At 28.3% G+C, this 27,936-nt stretch overlaps 1 protein-coding gene across 1 annotated transcript; it reads left to right on the plus strand.

Annotated features, from left to right (window-relative positions):
* The first annotated feature begins 5,984 nt into the window (after positions 1-5,984).
* On the plus strand, positions 5,985-11,925 carry LOC114167862 (peptidyl-prolyl cis-trans isomerase CYP23). The gene is made up of 8 exons (XM_028052820.1): positions 5,985-6,251; positions 6,630-6,743; positions 6,844-6,992; positions 9,053-9,125; positions 9,217-9,306; positions 10,272-10,311; positions 11,429-11,511; positions 11,594-11,925. Exons 1-8 carry the CDS (start codon positions 6,141-6,143, stop codon positions 11,612-11,614), a joined length of 681 nt encoding a protein of 226 aa, XP_027908621.1. The 5' UTR covers positions 5,985-6,140; the 3' UTR covers positions 11,615-11,925.
* The last annotated feature ends 16,011 nt before the right edge of the window (positions 11,926-27,936 follow it).

Below are 27,936 nucleotides of genomic sequence, written 5' to 3' on the forward strand. Positions count from 1 at the left end.
AGATTTGAAGCCAACAATGGGATAATAAGAGCATGAGAAATATTTAGAAGGGACCATTAATTCGTGCTATCTCTTCCTACAGGTGATGTATGAGGAGAAATAAACCCTAACCTCAAAAAATAGGTTAGGAATATGAAAAATATCTTAGTCACAAAAATGAACAAAGTAAAGGACAATAAGTTAGGTATGCATGTTATGTAGAAGTGTTAGGTTTTTTTGAGCTACTTTGAATAATTATTTAACATGTGAGATAGATTTGGATTTAATATGTCTCCAATCATAATAAGTTAATTCACATTTATGAGTATATATATGATATTTGATATAAATTTTAATCTAAAAGGTTTTAAAGATTAAAATATTTATTGATTCTTTTCTTGTATATTAACTATTATTTTTTTACTATATGAAAGAATTACACTTGGCACTCAAATTTGTCTCTCTAGTTTACTTTTACATGTCACTATCTTATCCAAATTAGGAAAAAAAATTAACTTATTGATCAGTTTAAATGATACAAAATATGTGCCGACTTGTTAGATTTCAGAAAACGTGTTCTGGCTTCTTTTTTCTCTCATTTGTGTAGTAACATCTTTTTTTCTGATAAAGTTTAGTATGAGTCACTCCTTAAACAAAAGGAGAGAGCATAAAAGTAATTAAATAAAGTTGAGAGAGTTTTAAAACATTTTAAAGATTATTGAGATTTTTAATTTCTTCTTTAATCATAAAATTGTGCTGAAAATTATAATAGTTGATTAGATTTTTTTGGAAAAAGTGAAAATGACCATTTGTTGAATGGTCTTTCTACCTTGTTTAAATATATGTTCAATTTTGGCACACACTTCGATGAAATCGCTTTTTCTATCATATTAATCCAAACACAGTAAAATGCCATTCAATTGAATTGATAGACGATGACCTTGAAATCGATGAACTCCTCAGAGACACCGTCCTCGAATCTTATACATGGAATGTTATTTTTGAAATAAGGTTAAATTTTGATATAGAATTGAAAATTACTTTTTATTTCAAAGTTTTAATATATATTTCAAATTTTGATGTAGTTTCTTTTTAATTTAAGCGTATTCAACTTTTTTTAATTTATTATGTATTAAGAAATAAACTCCTAACGTATATGAATAGTCAGATATCGGGTCCTACAACAAAGTTTAAGAAATAAATTTTCATTAACTATGCTGAGATATGCTATTAATTTATTAAAAAGAGGTTAATTTCTTTTTGATATTTGAATTTATTTTTGAAGAAATTACGGATGGAGTTAAGTCGTATTTTATGTGTTATACTTTATTTTGAAGTTAAGACTATAATTTTAAAATTATTGAAATCGTATTTAGTATTGACGACTTTAATATGAAGAAGTATCTAATAATATTGACGTCTGTCATTCTTTTAAAAGTGAATCAAATTGGTAATATAAAAAGAAATTAACCTTATTTTATAAATTAACATGAGATTTACACTTATTTTAATTGACTTCATCCATAATAAATATGGTTTGTCTTCTAATATTATAATGTTTAGGCCTAATATTTAAGTTATTTATACTATTTAATTATGATTTAAATATTAATATGAAATATCGTTTTGATATCGTTGAGTTAAGATTATATTTAAAAATCGAAATATGTCAAAGTTTTCGTGTTGATGTTGAGAGACGAATTTTAATTTCAAATTCTGGTTCAGATATTACAAACATATTTAATGTTTAAAATAATAAGTAAAATTTAGAAGAAAAAAAATGGAAGAAGTTTGAGTAGCTAGGTAGAGCATACGTTGATTTGAGAGAATAAAAGAAGAAGCAAGATCTGAAATTTGTTGCCAAAGAAGAAGGTAGAAAGAGAGGGGAAGGATTGCGTAGGAATTGAGGTTGGAAATGGAGGGTGGTTGGAAAATGTTACACACATAGACACACAATTATGCCACTCTTTCTAAATCTGAAGGCCGACAACTAATTAGTGCTCTATCTCTGTCACTATTCTATGCCTAACACTATTAAACATCACCCTCATCCACCCATTTCCCTGCATTTTATGCTTCACCACATGCCCTCAAACATGGTGCTCCCAAAACCCCACCCCATTTTCATTTTTCACCAATAAATAACCTAAAAACTCCTACATCATCATATCTATTTTGCACCAATTGCGTCGATTCAAACTGCTTAATTTTAATTTCGTTTTCTTTTTCTTATATCTGAGGTCGTTTTCTGATGTGAATGTCTTTGGCTGGGGTTTTAGGTGATAAGTGTGTGAAGATAAGTGTGTTCGTGTGGATATATTGTTCAAAGTGTTTTACTTTTTCAAGTTTTGGATCATAATCTCGTGTTAATGTTACCTTCTAGAAGTTATGGTCAACAATTACCACAATAATTAATTATTAGTGTTACTTTGTTGATGTGTGTTTAGATTTGATTGTAAGATGAAAAGATTGCGTTTAGCGGTGGAACAGTGAAAGAAGGTGTTAAAAAGAAATGACGGTGGTTGAATTCACACTCACACTTTAATATAATGATTTGGTTCTTAAGTTTTGCTTAGAAGTTGGTTCTAAGTGGTACCCATCATGGGTTTGTGTGACTTATGAGAAGCCTTGGAACCTTAGTTTTTTGGGTCAACTTTAACTTCCTTATGGTTCAATTTTGGCTTTATATAGGTAAGACACTATACAACATCATAAATTGGATGTCATGAATAACCAACATAGGAACTAAAACATGTAAGCAACATGCATCATCATCGATATACATACTTCCGTGGAAAAAAAAAAGGGGGTATCATGCACTCTTACTTTTGGTTACACCATCTTTTAAGAATAAAGTTCTTTAAAAAAAAATGAAGAAAAATTAACTTGTTGACAACATGCAAAGAGTTATTGGCAAAATTATAGTCTTTCAATACTCTTTATCTGTTTTCATTTTAGAAGAAAATTGTTCGCTTTTATCTCATATTTAAATTGTTTTACGACATGTTTATATATTATTGTACCTTTAGTCTTATAATAATTTTAAATAGTTTAGACACATATTTAATGTTAAACCGAGAGAAAATTTGATAAAATAAATTTTTTCGAGCTACTATTTCATTAGAATAGAAGAGTTATATATATATATATATATATATATATATATATATATATATATATATATATATATTTCTGTGAAATATTCTTAGAAGACATAAAAAGTAACTGAGTGCATAATGAATACCGCTTCGTTCTTTCTTAAAACAAATAAGAAATGTAATAAACATTTTTCTTACTTTAGCAAAATAATTATAATTTTTGTACTTTAATATATATATATATATATATATATATATATATATATATATATATATATTAATAATGATGTAAAATATAAAAGAAATTAATGTTATCTTAAATTTTGAATATACCAGCTCAAAAAATTTAAAAAAAAATTAAAATTCTAAAGAACATATGAAAAACAACGATTTTGTTTTTCTAAAATTAAGACAAATAGAAAGGAATGAGAGAAGTAAAAATTAAATGAAATATAAAAATATGAATAATAAAAAACAAATAGCTAATGTTGTTTGAATTTTGAAAATAACATTTCAATATAATATTTAAAAAAAAATAGACGTAATTTACTATAACACATAATATATATTAATTTTTGGTTATCTGTACTTATCCTATATTAATTAAAAATAAGATCAATTACTAATATTATATTAACTAAAAATAAAATCAATTACTAACATTCAGTCAGTTTTATAAAAAAAGAAAGAAAAATTATACTTAAATCTGCTTATTAATCCAACTTTAAAACACTAGTGCGGAGAAAGGCAATTAATTCTTTGAATAGAATGCATCATAATTATTTAGTATTTAGCATGTACAATGTATATGTACCAATGTTTTGTGGTCGAAATCATTAAAAGAGTATTTTAGTCAATATTTGCACCTTAATTCAATTGTGTTCTTAATGATGTTCATCCCATGTAGACTTGGTGTATTTACGAAACCACTTTCTTAAATATTGACTCAAACTTTGAACCATGATATTCATAGGGAAAGCAAAACCTGTGTACTTAGGTATTATTCTTTCTATTAATTAGGCCATTTTTTTTTACGTAATTATAGTTTTAAACCCTTAATTATTATTTATATTTTTTAAGTACAGTTTATGTTTCTTAAAACGTTAAATATAGTTTTATTACATGAACTTTAAGGTCAAATCGAAATTTGTCAAAAAAATTATTTTTATACATTAAAATGATCGTATCTATTTATTTTTAAAATTTAAAAATAAAAATATATACAAATTTAAACATAAATAAATTTCAATTTCACGTCAAAATTTAGACACCGAAATTATATTTAATCTTTTAAAATCATTATAATATAAAGCAATAGGTAAAATAAAGTTAACCCTTGATGTGGAATCATGAAAGGTAGGAAAGTTTTGTTTGCAAGGGTTGTTGTTCCAAGTGATAGGGATTACCCAATGGAGATGGGCTTTTGGGCCACAATAATAGAGATGGAATCAGGTTCATGTTCTGCTTAAAGAAGAATAGAATTGTTTTTAATGGACAACAAACGTTGCAATTGCACTTGATTGAGAAAGGTGCTGAATGCAAAATCTTTTCAAATTTATTACAGAATAAAGTTTTGGCCAAAACGTGATCACAAGCACAATCTTTTAAAACCTCGCACATATGCCTCCTTTTTTTTTTCTCAATAAAACAAATTCTTCATCTACTTTCAGGGAATTAGGTTTGGGTTTTGATTTGGCGAATTGAAATTGGCATATTCTAAAAAGGGCACTGTGCAGTGGTCTTCTCCTGTGCTTAGTGAACAGTTTGGTAACAATGATTGAGTTTGATGTTAATGTGAATAGTGTTCATCTTTTCTCCCACACTTGTGTGTTTACAAAGTGCTTTATAGTAAAAATATGTTGTTACTATTATTTCTATGTACAAGCGTTGAACCTAAACATTAGCACGCGCCCAAAATTTCAGCCTAGGCCTATAACTCTCAACTACCTATAATTTACTATTCTACCTTTCAAGTCTCCCTCTCCATAATAATTACTTGTAATATTTTCTGTTCAATTTTTGTACTAAGAGCTTTTCCCATCACTAATTTTCTCCCAATGAAAAGTCAAAAAAAGGATTTGCAACATCAAATAAGTGGGTGATAGTATAGTACAGTGACGGTGATGAAGAAAAATATTTTTATCTTTTTCTTTTTAGTACGAAGGTGCAGTTAGTAATAAAGGAGATGTGAAAAGGAAAAGCCATCTATTCAACACTCTTATTCACGTTAGGGCCACTTTCTTCGGCCCAAAACAAAAATGAATGAGTTAAGTATGATGCTATTCGTACCATGTTTTTTTTTCTATTTGCAGAGTTCCTTTTTTAAGAAACTATAATATTTTGGGAAAATAATTTGCTTAACATAGTTATGTTATGCCCAAATATATTTATGGGAATTAGCTTCTGTAATGTATTATTTTAGACTAAAGCTTAGTAATTTAACTTTTGTTTTGCCAAAACTAGTTTTTGTAAAGTATAGAAATATATCTATTTGAAACAATTTAAAGTTACAAATACAAATATATGCTAATAACAATCCAACATCTTCCAGTCTAGCAACATGTACACATATATTTCACCAAAATCAATCTCTTATTCTTTATTATAACATTTTGTTACCGGTCTACCTTTATTTTTAACTATGTTGCCATCTTTATTCATTTTATTTCAAAACACTCATTTAATATGAATCACATATGTATCGTCATTTCTGAATTAGCTTCTGTAATGTATTATTTTAGCCTAAAGCTTAGTAATTCAATTTTTGTTTTGCCAAAACAGTTGTTGTAATGTATAGAAATTGTTTTCATAAAATTTGTGATAAAAGAGGAGGTGCAAAGAGAAAAAGGAGGTTTGCCTGAGCTTAAAAATTATTGGTGTCACTGTATTGGAAACAAAAACCTGAAAACGAATCTCCTGAAAAAAAATTAAAAAACATGAGAGGAAGATACAAATGGTACCAACAACTAACAGAAAAAGCTTTCAATTTTCGGTTTTCTGTACTTGTGATGGTTGACTCTAATTTTAGGAGGTGAAAAGGTGCTAAATCTAACATTGGACGAAATGTGGATACGTGGATTCGAATTTTGGATCAAAGGTTGCACTTTGTTGGCCTTAATATCTACAATTTCCGCTCTGGAACCCGAACTGGGGTCGACTCGCGTCGTCTTCCAGGTTTTTCTATTTGAATATTTTGTTAAGCTTGATCCTTTTCTATTTTCATTTGTAATTGCTTGGATTTGCAGTAAAAGCTTGAATTGAATTTTATACATACTTGGTGCTTTCGGTGTTGTAGAATTGTAGTCGAGTTCTCTATCTGTGCTCTATTAAGTAGTGGAGAAGCTCAGACTGTGGATACCGTTGTTTTTGATAGAGACGATCTAAGTTATTTATGTTCTGGGTATTTGTGAAAACTGGAATTAAGTAGCTTATTCAGTGAAAAATCCCAGCTTGATTGCGGTTAGATAGCTTGTTTCTGAATTTTTTTTCAATTTTTTCTTTTTGTTTGTTACCTGTGGTTTGTCACTTAGATTCTTGTGTTTTCTGATGCAGACAAAGTATGGGGACATTGAATTTGGTTTCTATCCAACTGTTGCACCCAAAACTGTTGACCACATTTTTAAGCTCGTGCGACTTGGAGGCTATAACACTAACCATTTCTTTCGGGTATTGTTCTCTAGAAAGAAAGCTAGTGAGCGTTAGGTTTTATGAAGGTGTTGTGTGTTTTATTGCTTTGTGAGTCAATGGTTTTGGATTCAATACGCAGGTGGATAAGGGATTTGTGGCACAAGTAGCAGATGTCTCGAATGGAAGATCAGCTCCCATGAATGAGGATCAGAAAAGAGAGGCTGAAAAGACTGTTGTTGGTGAATTTAGCGACGTCAAACATGTTCGGGGTATTCTTTCCATGGGAAGGTTAGGTCTTTCTAGACAGTAATTGCTGCTTGCAAAAGCATATTTCTGCTGAAGCTCTTGATTTAGTGTGATTCTCGTCACCTTTTTTGTTATTAAATTGCATTTGTGCACGGTTTAACAACTTATTAGGTATTAGTTTAGTCTGTGCTAGATTTAGTTTGACTCAAATTTTATTTTCTATGCATAATTTTAAAACTAACTAGTTAGAAATGTGGTTTCAACCCCACAAAACCGGCTTGAACTGTGAGGTTTGCAACCACATATATATACTTTAAATTAAGTTGATGTGTTTACACACTCTAAATATAGAGACTCTAAGTACTCTAATATGTTAAAGGATAGGATTTAAGCCTAACTCAAGCTCCACAAACTGGCTTGTAAGGTGAGGTTTGCACCTCATTTATATATTATGAAATTGTCTTATCTCTAGTCGATGTGGGACTTCCAACAATGATCATTGTAGATTCTTAGCAAATAGTTGTTTAATTTTGATATGGTGTTCTAGCTTTGCGTTACATTGAATCATATTCCCTTGGTCTACTCTAGTCAAGGATTAATGATTTGTCTGAGTGTCATAGTACAAGTTTTGAGAAGAACAGGTACATATATAATCTTGGTCATTGCAACCAATTATCCCTTAAAATTGAGTTTTTGGGTGAAAGCTCACGAATGAATTTATATCCAGTAATCTAACATGTCCCCTCAAGCAAGATCCCTTTGGTTTTGTTGTTTGCACAATAGTAATACTCAGGCCTTCCTACCCTGTGTTGGAAAGTTTCTAACTTGTATTTAGAGAAATGTGGGCAATACGGATTGCATTGTGGACCACTTAGTCATAGAGGTTTTAATTTCATGTCATGAACCAACTGTTCTTACAGATTTGGTTATTGGAAAAAGCACATAAACAATTTTATATCTAAAAGATGGAAACTAAAATGAATTGGAAACATAAATTTTCATCAGGTTGGTGAAAAAAATAGATTTACTCGTGAATTTGTATTTAGCATTGATTTTCACTTTAGCTGTTCCGAACTATCCTTGTAGGTAAAGGCTCCATTGTGAATGCCATTATATTGGCCTGAGATCTACCACTCCTATGAACCATCTGATTTTGGTCAGCCCAATTCCAAGAGCTGTTCTAGGAGTCGCATACCTCACACCCTCTTTTTTTAATATTCTGGTCTCCCACCTAAATACCTTGGCCACCAAGAAGCCTTTGCATCTCACAGGGGCTAGGTATGACAATAGTTAGATTTTGGATAGGGTGGTAAAGTATTTATCTCCATGCCCACTTCTACGAAAATACTCATCTCTAGGCCCATGTTGACATAGATAACATCTTTAATCCTCATTTTCATACTCATTGCTTATCCTATACCTCGACATATTTCCTTGCTTTAGTTAAAATATATGTTTTTCCTTTTGACAAACCTTATTTCTAAAAGTTAGTAAAATAAAATTACTATTTTAATAGTGTAATTAACTATAAAAGTCGACAAAGCAAATGAATTAAATTAAATTAACATCAAACTCAATAAAAAGATATTTCAAACTAAGATCATGAAACACAAGATATACTTCAAGTCCAACCTAATATACAAATAAACAATATGAACAAGTTATTTATTAGCCTAAAAATACATCATTGGTACATAATGTTAACCCTATTTTCCAAATGAACGACTTAAGAGACCGGACGTCAGTTTTGTAAAGGGCTGGCAGGCATTGATTGGTTACTGTTTAGCATTCCTGAAGGAGTAGAGTAAAATCCCATGAACTGAAAGTGGCTAAATGATAAAAGATATCTATGTGGAAGCATTTGGAATCTTTGCTATTTTTATGTTTATGACTGATACAAGTTTATGAAAGATGCTAGCAGCAGCGTTAAGGGTATATTTAGTATATATTGAGTGAACTGGAATTTATAATCTTAACATATGATTGTTGAAGTAGTCAGCTATGTAACAGTCCTCATTATTATCTTGCTTGCAAATTTCTGAAAGCATTCTCTTGGTTTGAACTTGTTGAAGGACCTAACATATGCAAATTTGTTCTCACAGGTATGATGATCCAGACAGTGGTTCATCCTCATTTTCAATACTACTTGGAGATGCTCCTCATCTTGATGGAAAGGTTTGGTTACTATGAGTGCAATATAATATCGTTGCAAACCATTTACTAATATCTTGTGATGTTTACAATATACTGATGTAGCCCTTTTCAGTATGCAATATTTGGAAAAGTTACTAAAGGTGATGAAACATTGACAAAGCTCGAGCAACTACCTACCCGCAAAGAGGGTATATTTGTAATGGTAAACTAGAAATCTTATCCATTTTTGTGCATTGTTCTTTTTTCCCATCATTGAATGTTCAATCCTGTATCATGTGCACACGTTTCCATGTTTTAGGAAATTTACATTTTTTTCCCTGCAACAACTGTTTTTTGAAACCTTGTGGAGAAGCCATGGGCAAATCTATTGAGAAATGTGGAAGAAGAGAAAAGGGAGAGGTAGGTTGTTGGGTGGGGAAGGGGATCCTCAAAACTTGAATGCATAGATTTGTATGTATGTGTTTGGGAAAGAAAGAAATTCTCTATAGTAATTATGTGGCTTCAAATTATTCACCTTTGGGTTTTTGTTGCTAAAATTGAGGGTGGTTTTTTTATAATAGAACAATTCAGAAAAAAAGGGTGTAATAAGTTAGAACTCTTGGTTGTTGAGAGAAAAGGAGAATTATAAATCTTGGTCATACAACCTTACATTGACATTCAAGATTTAGTGATTTCTTGAACATTTACAAAATTATGTGCATTTATCTTTTAGTTTTGATAATTTAAATATGAACTAAATTTCTAATAGTTTGTCTATATTTATTGTGCTTATATCTTACAGTAACAAGAGTTCTTCTCGTTTGATAAGTTGCCTTCAAAAATTATATTCATATGACAATAACTATTTATGTTTAAGGGTGAAGTCGATAACTGTAAGCTAGTATTTCTAATACTTTTTATCCTTATACTGAATGTTGAAGTCTGCACTGCATTTAGAATGTTTTGAAACTTATTTGTTTCTTATATCTTTTGGGGCCCTCCATTATTGTTGTTATCGGCATTAAACCGATCAATTGCTTATTGGTATCTTCATGGATCTGCTGGTTTTCTAATAGAAGAATTGTGTGGATGCATATCTTTCGTTTCATGTTTTTGGTGCAAACTTTAATTACTTAACGTGATTACTTCTTTATTTGTACTTGGATAATTCTGTTTTTCTTTTTTCAGCCAATGGAACGCATCACTATCTTGTCATCGTATTATTATGGTAGGAATCTTTCAATTTTTATTTATTTTTTTGTTGCTTGTTGGTTAAAATTACAAATAGTAGTTTCACCTGATTTGGAATTTGTCCTTGTTCCTTTGGATATTTGCCCTGTAGTTTCCCTTATTTTGATTTTGGTCCCTCAGTCGCCAATATGCAATTTGAAACAATAAGGACCAAATCTTTATGGAAATTGGGGACACAAATATAATTTAGGGGCTAAAACCTAATGACAGGAACCAAAATCCAACAAATTGAAACAAGGAACTGATACCCAAAAGAATAAATTATAGGGACTGAAAAATAAAATTGAATAAACTTTTGAGATTAAATGTTGTAGTGGTAACATTGCTTTTACTACCAAATGTTATATCGTGAATCACTGTTACTGGAAAAAAATGCATTGGAAGATGCCCATATTTTTTTGTGATGCATCACTGATAAAAAATTAGAGTTAATTGACAAATACAAAAGCTGTTCTTGCTCTATGAGTAGAAGTAGTGTTGCACCAAGCCCACTTATTTTAGACCTGACAAGATGTTGTAAAGATTCTGGATTATGAATGTCAGAAAATGCCTAGTGTCTTTGTTCCTAAACATCATTGAAATCGATCTCAGAGTACAAAATTCCTACCATTGAAACCAACTCAAGCTCTTCCCTCCATAGTCACTCAGAAACCCTTTTGATTTCAAATTACCCTTCCATGTGATGTGATTGATCCATCCAAAGTAGTCATCCCCTGAATAAAAAGCTCAAGTTTAGAGGTAAGGCTTCCCTTTGTTCCTGAACAAAAAGTTATATTGTTTGCAAAAGTAATGCAGTTTAGATAATTTTATGTATATCCTAGAAATCTCATCCAAAGTTAAATTAAAATAGACTCATGGCTGAACCCTGATGTAATCATATCCTTATAAGAAAGTCCAGTCTCGGTTGCAAGATTTCCCATGATAGTTAGTTACGTTATGAAGATTACTATTATGCTACATTGCAGATTTTGGATGAAAAGACAATTCCATGTTCTATATAGTACTTATTCTTTTTGTCTCTTAGCTTTGCTTAATATTTGTGTTGGATTGGATTCTCTTTCCTTCTAAATCTTGCTGTCTGTAATTTCTATTAGACAAAGAGACAGAGAATTGTCAACAAGACAGATCAGTTTTGAAGCTCAGACTAGCTGCCTCAGCTGTTGAAGTTGAACGACAGGTAAAATAATAAACGTTATCAGATCAAGATCATAATGTTTGTTCCACTTGTTAACATAGCTTTCATACGTCATTTTTTGCAGAGGATGAAATGCTTCCCCTGATAGTTTCAAGTTTACTATTAAGTTGGAATGAACATTACACTGCTGCACTCTCATTTTATATAATGTCCTAGTAGTGTATCCAGATACTGCTTTTTTATGTACGAGAAATTGTTCCAAAATGAACAAGCATGAATTCAGACATTGTCCGGCTCGAGAGCTTGATCCAAAAGCCGTTTCCTGAATGCTCAAAATTTCACCTTTGAAAAAAATTGTTCTGGGGCCTTGATATTTGGGATATAATGAAGATAAACAGGGTTAAGGGTCTGTTTGATTTAGGTTTTAATATAAATAGTTTTCTTCCATGTTCTTAACATTGTGTTTTCTCATATTTCAACATATCTGATACTTTAAAATCTGCATTTGCATCGTATCAATAAGTAAAAGAAACAGATGATATCAGACACTATAGGCATTCAAGTCTATAAGTGTAACGATTTTAGAATCTAAAACATGTAGTTACGCATAACAACTTTGAAATCCACAATACAGATATTAGCATTATAGTTAATAGAACAGATTGTTCCAGTTTTGAAGGATACACTTTCTGATTTTTTTCATTAGAGTGAGAGAATATAAGACAGCAGACAGCATACACTTGGATAAGTGAAAAGTCACTTTAATTTTTTATTAAATAGGGAAAGATATGCAGCCATGAAAACTATATGAAGCCATGTCTGTGTCCAATTTTTTACTGTTCTGAAAATTATTTGAAGTAGTGGAATGTGGAAAACTATATGAGCGTAGCATGTATTCTTTGATTTTTTTAAAACTTTTGTTAGTGTTTATGGAAGTGTTTGACATAATCCACTTTGTTTCTTATTTTTATCTCCTTTCTAAGTTTTTTTTTATAAACTATTTTTTTATTCTTTCATATTATTTTTCCTATTATTTTATTTATTTTTAAATAGATGTAATATTTTAGTTACAATAGAAATATAGAATTATAAAATTATAAGATTAATAAGGTAACAAAGTAAAATAATAGCCACACGACATTTACATAATTAACACAAAAATCTAACAATAGTAACTTCAATGAAAAAATTTAAATTTTTTAGAATTTAATAACTATAAAAATTTAATAGGAATTCAATTCAGAAAGTTGAACCCATAACCTATTTTATCATTTCTTTCAAACTCTTGGGTCCAACTTTAGAGTTCTCGATTGTTAGTAGGAGAATTAAACTTACGACATCTTACACTCTTTATTCCATCTTTTATCACTAAATCAATCTTATATTTTTCGGTCTATTATATGTAATTATGAGAATTGATAAGTAAATATATTAAAATATAATATATAATTATTTAATAATTTTTAATTCAATTTATTGAATATTTGTTAAAGAAAAAAAAATTATGCAAAGATAAAAATCATTATTGTCTTATTTTGCAATGACCAACTCATTCATTCAATTAGTTGATAAAAAAAATTTAATAACATTTTCGTACAACAAATAACATCAGAAATTTCATAAAATAAAACACTTTATAAAAAAATTATTTTAAATTTAAATATATATTTTTTACCATTATTTACTAAAATTGTATTTCGTTCATGTTCCAAAATATATATTAATTTCTTCCTTACACTTTATAAAAAGCAAATACTATGAATTCGATAAAAAAAATCTATTTAAATTAACTTAATATGTTATGGAATGACATTATGATAATAATATAAAAGTTACTTTTTTTTTCAAATCGATTACATACACTAATAAATTTCTCATCATTTATTCTCTAATTCCACTCTTTTTCTCTAAATCTAAACAATTTTTTTTACTGTTTACTAATATTCTCTCTCTTTCTTTCTTTTTTTAAGTTATTTATTCACTTTTCATCGATCCATTAGGAGAAAGGTTTTTTTTTTTTTTTTTTCAAATTTGTCCACATATGAATACTTCACGTGGTAGATTGAGTTTTGTCGGGCTATACAATAATGGAGTAGTAAAACCTTTTTGTCGTTTTAAATTAACCAACAAAATATTGTTGACTTGCCCATTACCATTCATTCCAATATGAACTTTTCAGATCTTTAGATCGTATTTATATCATTTTTTTTATTCTTAACCTTGAAATCAATAATATTGTTGAAAAAAACATGCATGATTATTGGAAGAAAGAGCCCAATTTTCAAACATGATGAATAAAACTTATAAATGTGTGGAAACAAAAGTAATTCTTCGGTTTAAACGTGTTATATTTACTGTCAAAGTCAAAACTAATATTTAGCAATTGATTGATTTGTAAATACAGAAAAAACTTCTAAACAGATAATATATAGCTTTTACTCATTGTGATTTAATTAATTTGTAATAATATTTTCAGAATAAATATCAAATGAATCAATGTTATTAAAAAATATAATAAGATTTAAGACTTCAGTAACTTATGTTGGTTCTGATTTAAAGTTAAAGTTAGAATGATTTCAAATAAAAGTTTTAAGTTTTTTTTTTCATTTATTATTATTTTGGTATTTATGACAAAACAGTTTGTATATTAATAAATATCTAAATTGTTTGATACAGAAAGTATTAAAAATGACTTAATCAATTTTTATCTATGAATTTTTTTAATAATAAAATCATCTTTCAATATTTTTGAAATTATCACAATTTTTTACATGAAATTTTATTGCATCATTTTAGGATAGACCAATACTCTCGGTCTATAATTCATTTTTCCTTTCTCTTTTGTAATTTTAATCAGTGAAGTTCGTTGAAAACATTGTCTTCGAAGATGCGGGTTAACATATGTTCATAAAGTTTTTTAACCATATCTTATATCTTATATTAATTAGATAAGATAATTTTATAATATATAAATAGATAAAATTTTATTTTATAAATTGATTTTGTAAAACTAAATTAAGTATATTTTTAACAATAATATCATAATCAATATTTAGTCTCACAAACAAAATAATTTTATAATATTTAAATGAGATTGAGTTAGATTTAAATTCTAATTTTAATAATAATTTTAATTAAAATAAAGTAATTATAAACTTGTAATTGTTTTTACCTTTTCCCCAAGGACAAAAGAAACCTATTTATGATGGGGAAATTATTGAAGAAAAACTTTCACCTTCAGAAACAATGGATTGAGACAAACAACGTAGTACATCTCAACTTCAATTTCCATTTTTGTCGCTCGGTGCAAAAAGTTGTTTATATGTACAAAATAATGAAAACAACAAAAACTATTTCTCTTCAGAGAATAACCCAATAGTAGTATGAAAATGTACGGCCGAAAACAACGAACCATGAACACAGCCTAATTCCATCCGATAAAAGTTAAATCACAACATTCCATAAAAACTGCTTTAATATTTTTCAATCAAAATTAAATCCTTTTCAATAACATATATTAATATTTAACGGAATATTTGTTTTGTACATACAAAGTATAAAAATAAAATTTTAAATCTATACGATAATGATATGTTGAGAGCACTTAAAGAAAACTTATATAACAATCTAAAATAATAACATGTTCATTATATTTATTTTATTCGTTAATTTAAAATTTTAATATATATTATTATATTATTAGAAAGAGGTTTTCGACTAAGTATTTTTTTATTAAAGAGGTATTAAAATATTATTTTTCTTTCTCAACTTATTAGATTTAAAAAATAAACCAATCTTATTAACGATATTACATATACTACATAAACACAGGCGCTTTATGCATTTTGTAAATATGTGTGATATTATATTAGCAGGTAATAATATTATAATATTATTAAGTTAATATATAAACTAAAATTATATTTATTAAAAATAAAGTAAAATATATCAGAACAAATGAAAAAATAATCATTAATAAATAAAGAAGAAGAGAAAAAAGCAGAGATAGTCGATTGATATTACATATATATACTAGCTACTGTAAATTTTGTTTTCGTACAACTTTTCATACAATATTTTTAGTAAAAGTTTATAAGAAATAAGTATTTAAACAGATTTTTCTGTAAACTTGATAAAATCACACAAAAAGTATTTGTACAAAAAATCTTTAAAATGTGAAATGTTTTAAAAATGGTATGATAACTTCTATGAGAAGTTGTCATGGAAGATAATCTCTCTCTTTTTCTCTCTATATATATATTTACATGTTATATATATATATATATATATATATAACTCCTACAATTTTTTAAAAAAAAAGAGTTTGTTATCATTGTATAGTTTGTACAGAAAATATACGAAGAACTTCAACTTTACATAAGAAATTATAATTGTAGAGTTTATAAGTGGTGGAGGTAGCATCGAACCTTCTACCTCCAATATTCATAATTTCTAGTTTTTTTTAGAAAAGTCAAGAATCAATATCATGAGTGATCAAAAAAGTGGTACATTAAAAGAAATTTACTTACACTATATTACAATCAATAAAAAATAAACTTTGATAATTTTGTACTGGATGATGAAAATAATATATTTTGAAAAATTTTACATTCTTTAGGATAAGTTAAGAAGTTAGTGCTAATAACTATATAATAGACTCTAAATTTATTATGTTTCTTATTTCAAGTCAAAGATATCTTGAGTTAGTGTTTAATTTTATATGTAATAAGGTTTTGTGTAGTGTAATTAAATTTTTGCTCTGGAGGGTATGAGTGTATTTGGAGTCAAAAAATTGAGAGTGTTTTGTGTATATTATACAAATGTACACATAATGATTATTCTATGCAATTGTAGTTTTTTTTTTTGTATTTAGAGTCTTTACATTATATTCTTGTATTCTTTATATATTTTATTTATTTATTATTAGAGTGATTTTTGGAAGTAAAGATGGTAATATCTTTAATTAAAGATTTTTTTTTATCTATAAGTAAATTAAATATAAAAAGTATAGTTAATTTGAATATATTATTTTATGTGGTGAAATTATTGGAAAGTGATATTTAGGTTGTTTTGACAGGAATTAATGTTGAGGTGTCGGTAGATAAATGGGAACCAAAAGACAAATAGCTGTGAGCTATGAATTGCGTTGCACACATTACGGCACGAATGAATGCGATTGAACTTCCATTCTTCATCTCTTCTTTTTCTTCTTCTTCCATTCTATTTCTTTTTTATTTTACGTCTTCCCACTTTCCTTGCTTTTTCTTTCATCATAATAATATATGTATACACCTTTCTCATGTTTTTAATAAATATCAATTATCCTTCTTATTTTAATATAAATATTTACTTTTCTTAAGTGAAACTTACCAGTTCTATTTATGGTTTATGACGGTGACCCATTTATGGTACTTTGTGGTTAATGTTTTTCACCAACCTTCACTCTCTTACAATCTATTTTCTGTGCTTCTTCTTTAAGATGGTTACAAACAGAACATGTGCTTCACTGTTCATCTTTAAATAAATATCCCTCTTTATTGCCCTTATCCTATGCCTTAATTTTCCGGAAACTACATCCAAACAAATGTACAACTAATTAAATATTCTTTAATTAAATATTCTTATATTACCAAGTTGTGAGAATAAATGCTATTTATTCTCTTTATTGTTTGATTACAAGTTATGATATCACAATTTTTTTTAAATTTATTTCAATGATGATACGTGATTGAATGATAATATGAAATTATTGTACTTAAAAATTAAACTTATATATATAAATGGATGGTTTGAAATTTATTTAATTTCTTATAGAAGATAAAAAAAACAGTAATCTAGTTCTAGGTTTGATAAAGATAAGTTGTTGGATTCGGATTCAGAAATATCAATTTCAGACTTGAAGTTTCAAAAAGCATTACTCGTCATTGCTTTAGACCTTCAATTTTGGGTAATTGAAACAGTTACGATTTGTGTCGAAAACAAATCAACACCGGTCGAAATTTGATCGAAGTTGCCGGAATCAGTCTTGGTCAATTGTTAGTTAAGTCGGCCTCAACTTTTCTTCTTTTTTTTTTTTTATCTCAATCAATAAAAAATTTCATAACTTATCAAATTTTAATTTTTTTTACTTTTTGAATGAATTTCAATTTATATTTTAATTATTTGAAATAGTTTTTTAAACTTTTTTAATTTCACTTTCCTCTTCTAAACAATTTATTTATTTCAAAAAAATTCAAATTCTTTAAATAAATAAATTATTCTCTTAAATTTTCTATTTAAACACAACATTAAAGTCTTACCTCTTGAATCAGTAAAAAGAACATGAATGCCAAACATTTACAAATGAAAAACAAACACAACCAACGTCCAACATCAAGGTTAGGATGTAGGGAGGTGCAGTGAATCCGCGACACTGAGGAAGGAAGAGAGAAGGGATAACAATGAAGGATTTGTGAATTTAGAATTTTTAATATATTTTAATGAAGGATAAAATGGGATAACATAATTTATGGTGGTGCAGAAAGAAGTAGCCCAAAAGGAAATAGGATGAAGAGAAAGGACTTGGACTTTAAGGCCCAAATTCTCACGGCTATAAACTTTTAATTAAGTACTTAATAAATATGATCAGTCAAACTTTTCAAATTGATCAAAAAAATTAAAGCCATTCTCTAATTAACTGAGTAATGACTCAAATAACAACTACCTATATCACTAGTCTTGTATTTTTACTTGTTATAACTTTATTTGACATCATAAATAAATAAAGAAAGAAAACCAAAAAATAAAAAAAGAGATGGCTATCGTGATAATAATTTTTTACAGAATGAATATGTTTCAAATCTTAAAATTTGTATCAGTTTGTTTCATTCGTAATAAATTTCATATGTAATATATAAAGAAATTTAGTTTACAAAATTATAGAAAAATAAATGAATAACGTTGAAGTTTTACATTTTTGGCACGAGCTTATTCCACGTTTTAGATTTAACCAATCTAATTAAAACCGACCCAGCTAATTAACCAATGTTACCTTCTAAGCGAATGAATTGCTCTTTGAAGAAATGTTTAGTTTAGAATACTATACATGTAATTACAGGAAAAATTATAATTATGATGTTATCTTAATTACTACCACCAACCTGTTTTATTTGGTGTTTGAGGTTTTAGTACAAATTAAGAAGCTAATTACTTTTTTAGATTTTTTTAAGAAAATTAATATATATATATATATATATATTTATTTATTTATTTATATTTATATTTATATTCTGACACGAGTTCAGCGATTGTCGAATTAATTTTGTGATATTTTAATTATTTTTCTATTAATTTAATTTCCTTTTCATTTTTAACTTTACGATGAATAAGAAAGGGTATAATACGAAATATTTATATTTCATCAGTATTTGAAAAAGAAAATAAAAACAAATGATTGGAATCGTAAGAAAAAATGAAACATAAAAGGTACTTTCTTCGATTTTGAAGACAAGTAAATGAAAGAAAAATAATATTTTAATTCATTTTTTATCCATTTTTAATTTATTTCTATTTTAATTTTTTGTAGTGACATGATGTAATGATTTAAGGGTGATGAGAGTAGTGAGTTAAAAATGAATAAAAAAAATAAGTTAAAGTATCATTATCCTAAATAAATAAAAAGACAGTTGGATGTTGGTTTTATATATAAGTATTTTTTATTATTTAATATTTTTTTTTCAAAGTATCTTATTTATTCGAAGTTTTTTTTTGTTTTCTATTTCTTTCAAGACTTATAAATTTCCTAAAAAAAATTTATGTTGACTACTGTTAACTTTTTATTTTCTTCTTTTGACGAAGAATGATTGACCAGATTTTCTGAGTGATTTGTATTATCTGATTGAACAGTGGTCTGAATCTGCTTTTTGAAGTGGGCTACCAATTAAATTGGTTGGATTCTTTTGTATGGATGAAACCATTAAAAAAAATTATTTAGAAAACTTAATAACTTTTTAAAGTAAAATAACTTCGAAGTGTTTTAAATAATTAATGTAACAGAATTTGAAAATTTGTAAGTTGTGAAATTTTTTATTGGTCAAGATAAAAAGAGTTTAGAGTTCTAAAAATTCAACTCATTGATATTTAGTTCGGAATCACTTAACTTAATATTCAATCAAAGTTAACTTTTTTTAAACTTTGATCAAAATCAATTTATTTCGATGTTAGATCTGGAACTAGTTTAACTCAATCTTTCGCATGTCAAGTTGATTCGTTCTAGAACGAATAATCACGATAAGAGAATTTATATGAGTTAATTTGAATTTAAAGTCGAAATGAGTCAACTAAAATTGAAGATCAAATCAAATCAGCCTAAACAATAAGATGAGACAAATATTTTTAAAGTAAAATATTACTTTAAAAGAGAAATTAATTTACTTAAAAAAAATAAAATTCAATATATTTAATTACTCTGTCGAATCAAACTAATAGACGAAAAAAATTCAATTATAAACTATTCAAATAACATATATTTAAATTTTTTGAATCGTTAAAACTCCTTGTCCATACAAAAGTTAAAGGTGAGTTGTTTGATTGAGTAAATGAAAATTGAGAGGGGATCGAAAGAGTTTGGTGCATTGGTTCTGCTCGAAATAATTGATGATTGAAAAAGTGAGTGATACGAAGAAGCTAAAAGAAGAAAAAGAGGGAAAATTAAGACCAAGATTCAGGAGAGAGAGAGAAAGAGGGTGATCTTGACGGGTCATGAGACAGATCAAATCATGAGAAATGGGCACATGATGAATGAGCAATTGGCACCATCCCATCTCAGTTTTTCTTTTGGGGGCCTCCTTTCATCACTGCAAATGCACACCATCACTAATCTCACTTTTTATCAACACTCCAAAAATTCTCCTCAATTTCAGCACACCCACATGTACCACAATTTTTTAGAATTTGGTCAATTTTTAACCATTGCTTCTTCTTTTTCTCTACATGCCTTGTTGGTCCATTTCATGGACTTGACTGCGACCTTCGACCACTATGCACCACACCTTCACATGTCAAATGAAACAAAAACATATCCCTCTTCTTTCAATGTCAAACCCATTTCACTTTTCCTTCAAAACCCACATTTCAACATAATTTACCTTTCATTTTCAACATAAACACACTCATAACTACATCTTAATGTTAGGTTTCATAGTAAGAGGTATCACTGGAGAGATACAACATCAATGAAACCTGAGTCTAACCACATAAGGTATTAACACCATTCTCAACCAAAAATCTTAAGACAATGGGTTTATGAATCTTTATCCTTATATAGTATTCTACTTTATCATTTTTAGTCAATATGAAACTTAGACTCTCATTCATTCCTAACCGTTAATCCTTAAATTAAATATTCCATATAATATAACACTTACATAACAAAGTTATGAAAGAGCGTAGATTAGAAAGTTTGAATATTGCAGAGTAAAAGATAATGGGCTTGCAAAGACCAAGCATGTGTTAGGATTATCCATGAAAGAGGGTGAAAATGAAGTTCAAAGAACCAATGGTGGGCATTGACATTGGAAGGAAAAGGACAGGAACATTTAGCGGCGAATTGTCGGGTTTGTGTGGCAAAAGAGGCATTGGTAGTCTACATCCTTGTGCTATGCAAATCCACGACATTGCCTCTGCCAAATCAATTGTCCCATTACACCATTTTTGGCATCTTTCTATCTTCTATGCATAACATATATATATGTATGCTATTTATGACGCTTCATGGATTTCCAAGATCACAACGGTCATCACACTTTCATGTTGCCTCCATCAACCTCACAATTTCCTCACAAAGACAAAGTTGATATAAAACGAAAAATAGAAAGCCCGTTGATAGCTCCTACTGACGATTTAAACAAATAAGATTGATTTAATTGATTTAAAAGTAAAGGTGAAAATATTGTAAGTTCAATTCTTCCACTAACAAGAGACTAATAATTTGTTAGACCTCTAAGTGTAAGTCTAAGTCTAACATTGGTTAGAAATGAAAAAGTAAAATATTATATAAGGATAAAGACCCATAAATCCATAGACTCAGATCTCATTGGTGTTTGTTTTTCCCAATAAAACTCTCTCTGTAAAACATAATTGGTGATGCAACCACAATTTCGTTGTAAACATAATTCTTTTGCCACGATCTTTCATATTCACAAAAGTTATAAATAAGTTAATATTTGTCATTATCTCAACCTGATAAAAAAACATAGATGAATTGGATTTTAAATTCATTAATTTATCTCAAATAATCCATAATCCGTGTGAGTTAAGAATGAGATTCGATGAATATGTTAATCAGGTTGATCTATTTATATAATTTATTAATAGTTATATTGTTTGTTCTCATTGTCTTTCATTTTCACTATTTTTCTTTTCTTTCTTTACTACATACATGTGCCTTTTTCATTATCACCATGTTTGTTCGTCCACTCAAGCAAAAGGACACCAACAACCAGATAAACCAATGGAATTATATCTTAGTTGATGAAAAGTAGAAAATGAAGTTTTAAAATAAAGAAGAAATTTAGAAGATCTATCGAAAAGAGAAAATGTTGTAATCATTAGTTAGGACCATTTCATTATATTCTCCATGAGTAGTTTATGTAGTTATCTTTCAAATACCTTTGTTTGAACAGACGAGTGATGGCTACATAATACTTGTTAAAGCCGTTAAAAACTTCGAATCAAAGAATAATTAAATGCTCTTAATTTCACGGGGGAATTTAATAGAGTTCGTGAATGAAGAATAAGGAGAATGAATAGATGGCTCTACTTCTCTAAAATAAGCTCCAATTGAATAGGAATTCCATATTCAAATGCAAATGTAAATATAAAAAAAAAAATCAAATTTTATTATAAAATATGATGGTTGAAATTTATGGAGGAGGATTTGAATTTCAAATTTAAATTCTCTTGGCTTTTCATTGAGAATTGGAGAGACAATGGTGATACTTGAGTTATACTTTCCTTACTCCAAGTAATCGTAATTTTCTTACATTCTTTGTACACTTATGAAGCTCCAAGTGTAACCTTTCTTTCTTGGCAAAAAATTATGATGTAATTGGGCTTGAATTAGCCCATTAGAAAGCTATTCTACAATTTTCTATTTGTTTAGGAAAATCAGAACAAAATTGACTTCTACTTTTTAAGTAATAAATACAAAATAAGGAAAATAAGAGCAAGATAACGTTGTCTCATGACGCTTCTTGTTCTTCTTATTAGAATTCCATACTTTTTGTTTATTTTATCGATCTCCTTTCATGAATCCATGACTAAGCCATTTCTAATTTTCCATCTTAATATTGTTTTCAGATTAAGAACTAGAACTATTGTTTGCTACCACTTTTGTAACACCACGTTTGACCATAAGTATGACACATATAATACTTCCCACTAAAGGTTTTTACAAAATGAATAGCATTTCACAACACTATATGTATACATTCACCATAATATAACAACATATTGTGTTTGTGAACTCACCTCTTTTAGATTCAACTCCTAGATTTACAATACTATTCGTTGATAAGCTTGATAAATACTTGGTATTTAAGCTTATTAACCTCTTTTATTTGTCTTTATTTCATGTGTTCTGTGTTTATTTCTTAGGATGTTTATTAGTATTTTGTGTTTTGTTTAGTTAGGAGTATTTTTCTTTTCTTAGGTCATTATATAGGAAATTGTGTAGGAAAATGAAAGACTACAAAGTTGTTTGTCAGGACCATCTCGCCCAGCCAGATCTTCATCACTCGTCCAGCGAGAAGTCTGTCTCATCCAACGAGACATAGCAGTTGTATTGCAGTTAATTGATCTCTCACCCAACGAGAGATAAGGCTCGCCCAGCGAGCAGACAATTTCTGGTTGGTTAAGTGTCAAGAATCAAAGGAAAGGAAGGAGTTCTTTTTGTGTGGAAACGCAGAGAAACTCAAAATTTTGGTCAAGGGCACATTGTGGGACGAAATTACAGCAAATTCTTCCATCTACTCGTGCGAAATTCATCAAATCTGTATGTTCTAGATGATTAGGAGTAGTTAATCTCCATTTTCATTAGGATTGGATGTAATGAATTTATACTCTACGTAACTTTTCCTATGCAATATAATCTCTTTCGTATTCAATTGTTCTATCTTGATTATTAATGTGTATGATAGAAATATCATATTATTTGTTGTTACTGAATCATTGGAAAATTAATTTGGAACTAGATATGGATAGAACACCTAAGAGTTATGTTCTAGGGATAGACATTATCTCTTGGTCATTCTAGAAATATGATCTTAATGCAAATTGTATGCTAAAATGACTAAGGAATTAAAGTTTTAACATATGATTTAGAACTTGTCTCTAAGAGATTAGAATAAGTATACTTTTAATATGAATGTGAATACGTAGAGATATATATATTGTGTAGCGTTAATTTGATTCATGAAATCCAATCCTAATGATGCCTTTTACCGAATCACATCTTTATTTTTATAATTTTGCATGCTTTATTTTATTTGGAATTAAAAATGTTTTTCACAATTGTTAAAATAAGTAAATAATCACAAGTAGATTAACAAACACAAATTCCTTGGAAAAACGACACTTGAATTATCATTTTACTACTTGAAACGAATTGGTACACTTGCCAATAAATTAATACCCGCTCATTCTATGTTTGCTTTGTAAACCCATTAACATTGTTTTTTTTTTTTTTTTATCGACAAACGTTAGATGTTAATTATTATTAGTTAGACGTTAAATTCACAATCTCTCCCACTCCTTTTAAACCCACTAAATTAACATTTTTTCTTCGATTTGTTAAACCCATTAACATTGTAAACTTAAATAATATCTATATAATTAATATTAATAAACTAAAACTTAACATAGTTAGACAAATTTAATCCACAAACATCCAAAACAACGTTCTCCTCTGGAATCCACCAGCTAAGTTGCCAGACACAGCTAGTTAAGTTCCTTCATTTTTTCTTCTTCAGTATGTAGACGAAAGGGGGGAAAATAGATTATTAGGTAATTTCAAACTACCACTATGGTCTTCATCTTCATGTGACATGTAATAAAATATTATTATTAATTTTTTTTAAGTTTAAAAACTTAAATACATATTACTTAGATATTGACGGGACCATAAGTCAGTGGAAATTTAGAACTATTTAATAATTTTGAAAAGATAGTCAAAAACGAAAGAGGCCATAAAGTAAAAACTTTAATAATTATTTAACTTATCCCTTTTAACAAAAAGAAAAAAAAAATGGATGTAAGCGTTGGTTAAAGAAGGAGACAGGGTTGTGGAAAAGAAAAATCTCAAGATCAAAGATATCAATTAGGATTTTAATGCCTTGAACCAACAAATTTGTCTGTTTAGTGGAAGGAAACATGTAAAAAAAAAAGTATAAAAAGTCTATCGTTTCCTTTACAGAGTGGAGAAAAAGTTAGGCAGATATTTCCTAAACTTTTCGATATACATTTATAAATAAAGAAAAGCTACTTTTACCTATAGGAAAATGAAAAACAAAATAATTGGTAATATTAAAAAGTAAATTTAAATATAATTCAACTTTATCAAATTAACTTAATAATATGAAATTTACACTTATTTATATTAGTAAAGGTTCATGTTTTAATAGGATTATTTTTATGTATATATATAACATACCTCTTATAACATTTGATTCATGCTCAAGTACACTTCTTCATATATCTCTGTTCTTTGGTTCTTATCTTCCATCTCTTTGTTTTTGTTTTCTACAATTTATATATTATAATTTAACATGGTAATTTAAATTAGATGAAAATAGTTTCTTTAGATAAATTCTTCTTTTACAGCCAAAAACTTTGTAAAATTGTATTAAATATAAAGCAAGAATCTTAAGATTAACCTATTAAATTTGGGTGTTTCTTTTGTTACTTGGCAAATGCTTAACATACTGTATAATAACCTGATGTCTTCTGTTGAATTGTTAGATTATCTTTAGAATGATTTTTTTTTATTTAGTGCAATTTACAGACCTTATATCAAAGTTAGGTATTTTTCATGGTTTTCAATTTTGATCTCAAATAAATAAATTTTCTAAATTGATTTTCAAATCATTGCATTACCACAAGGACAATGATATTTTGACATTTTTTAAGTGATTTTGAAATATATTAATGAAAAAATAGAGAAATGGAAAATCACTTAAAAAATATCACTTTATATCATAAGAGAAAATTGTCAAAAATTTAGTTGTTAAAGAAATATTTTCCTTACATCAATAACTTGTATTACACAATGATCAATATTATGTGATGTCATGGCCACTAACCCGTCTTCTAAACATTGTAACCATTTTCAAAGAGAGAAGAAGGAATATTGTATCTGATATGAAGCCACTTAATTCATGAACAAAGCAATGATGAGTTAATAACATTAGATTACTTTGTTTATGAAATTATTTTTGTAGCTAACTCTAGTTTCATTTGGAATCCTTAAAAGTTGTCGTGAGCTTGATTCTTAGAAAGCCGCACGCACTGAAAGGGAAACCAAGTTAGATCATTCCCAAATCAAAAGGCTAAGCTGTGATGAGTGGCAGTGAATCTTTAGGGCAACTTTGTCTTACTTAAAAGGAAGTTTCCATTACATGGTGTTCCAAATTGTTAAACCTATGGAATTATAAAATAATGCATCACATGCGTGTATTAAAATATGAGATGAATATCTTGGGAGATTATTATAATTAATTTCAGATGGCATATTAATTAATCTAATGTTGTTGTTTTCGTAGCTAGTTGAAGATAGTGTCCTTTGTTTTGTAAGATTCTATGAAATCACGTGGATCCTACTGTAGTTGCAAGGGCAAGTAGCTCATCTCCAGCTATCCATGCATAGCCTTACTGAATTTTGAAAGGATGTGATTCTATTTTTGCAAGTTGGCCAAACTTTTAGGTATTAAGATGACCCACCACTTCCAGATTCTTAATTTTCTCAGACACTTAATTAATGTCATTCTATGCATACAAAATTTCCATCTCTATCTTCTTCTCTTTTCTTCACAAAATTCACATTTTTATTTTATTTTCTTCTCATATTTCTTAATAGGTCACATTGCTTTCATCCAAAATTTTGCATAGTATTGATCTTGTAATCCCTTAGGAAAGGGAGCATTTCATGGTGAAAAAAGTAGGTATTGTGACTTCGAGAATTGAATATCAAGTTTGTTGAGAGAAGATTAAGTTAGTAAGGGTAAAATAAATTATGAGCATGAGTATCCTTAAAATATCACATTGCATATAAGTTAGGACCGAGAAAACTTTAAATATATTTTTCAATTTTTAACCCTTCAATGCGTTTTTTAAGACAAAAATAGAGTTATAAATTTCAAAACTGACAATACTTCAAATACAATGATTGATTATAACAACACTTTTCAATGGACTTGAGGTCAAAACATTGACACTATATGTAAGAATGAGGTTCCAAAGACAAACCTCATGTTTTCTAAAAATAATTAAAACCTTCATTCCCTTAACATGCAATGTGAAAAAGTGATTGCGAAGATGAACTTTCATTCCCCTTAAATCTTGATTAAGAAATTTGTTTTGATACACTCAATAATCTTATATCATTTAGAAGTTAAGATTAAGAACATTTTAAATACATTTTCATCCTTCAACTCTCTAAGAAATTTTTAAGAAAAAGATCATGACAAAAATGAGTTTCAAAATACACAATACCTCTTATGCAACAAACCTAACCATCTTAAGCTCCTAGTTTCCTAAGAACACATAGGAAAATGTTTCCTTTTGCAGATACATGCATGCACTAACCTTCCTCAAAGACTATTTAGTTTAAAGTGTTTCTACTTTGATGCAGGGGTAGATTCTCACAATCAATTTGATTAAAACGAGACACCTTGAAGGTTTCATTATGCAAATCTAGAATGGAAGTAGGAAAACCCAAATGATGATCTGGTTCAACAATATAGGAAACAAAATCTAGAAGGTCTAACATTTAGTTTATTATCTAGGGCTGGGGAAAAATAACTGTATTGTACTGAACTACCAAAAACTGCACTGAACTAAAAAATAGTTCGTATGAACTGCACTGAACTGAAAAACAGTTCAGACGAACTGAACTGAACTGTTTTTCTGAAAAATAAACTGGACTGAACTGCACTGCACTATAATATGAACTGTACTGAACTGTTTTATGAACTGCACTATATCAGAACCGAACTGCACTATTTTTTACTGAACTGCACTATTCTTGAATTGAACTGCACTAATTTTTAACTTAACTACACTATTTTTGAACCGTTTTTGAATCGAATTGCACTGATTTTGAATAAACTTCAATATTTTTGAATCGAATTGTACTATTTTTGAACTGAATTGCATTGATTTTGAACTGAATTGCACTATTTTTGAACTGAATTGCACTGTTTTTGAACTGAATTA

Source organism: Vigna unguiculata, chromosome 2 (assembly GCF_004118075.2).
Source record: "Vigna unguiculata cultivar IT97K-499-35 chromosome 2, ASM411807v1, whole genome shotgun sequence".
Taxonomy (NCBI): domain Eukaryota; kingdom Viridiplantae; phylum Streptophyta; class Magnoliopsida; order Fabales; family Fabaceae; genus Vigna; species Vigna unguiculata.

Coding starts and splice junctions, on each gene's coding strand:
- LOC114167862 (XM_028052820.1), top strand. CDS start 6,141: ATGTGGATACGTGGATTCGAATTTTGGATCAAAGGTTGCACTTTGTTG. Junction 6,993..9,052: donor GGTATTCTTTCCATGGGAAG/GTTAGGTCTTTC, acceptor TTGTTCTCACAG/GTATGATGATCCAGACAGTG. Junction 10,312..11,428: donor CTTGTCATCGTATTATTATG/GTAGGAATCTTT, acceptor AATTTCTATTAG/ACAAAGAGACAGAGAATTGT.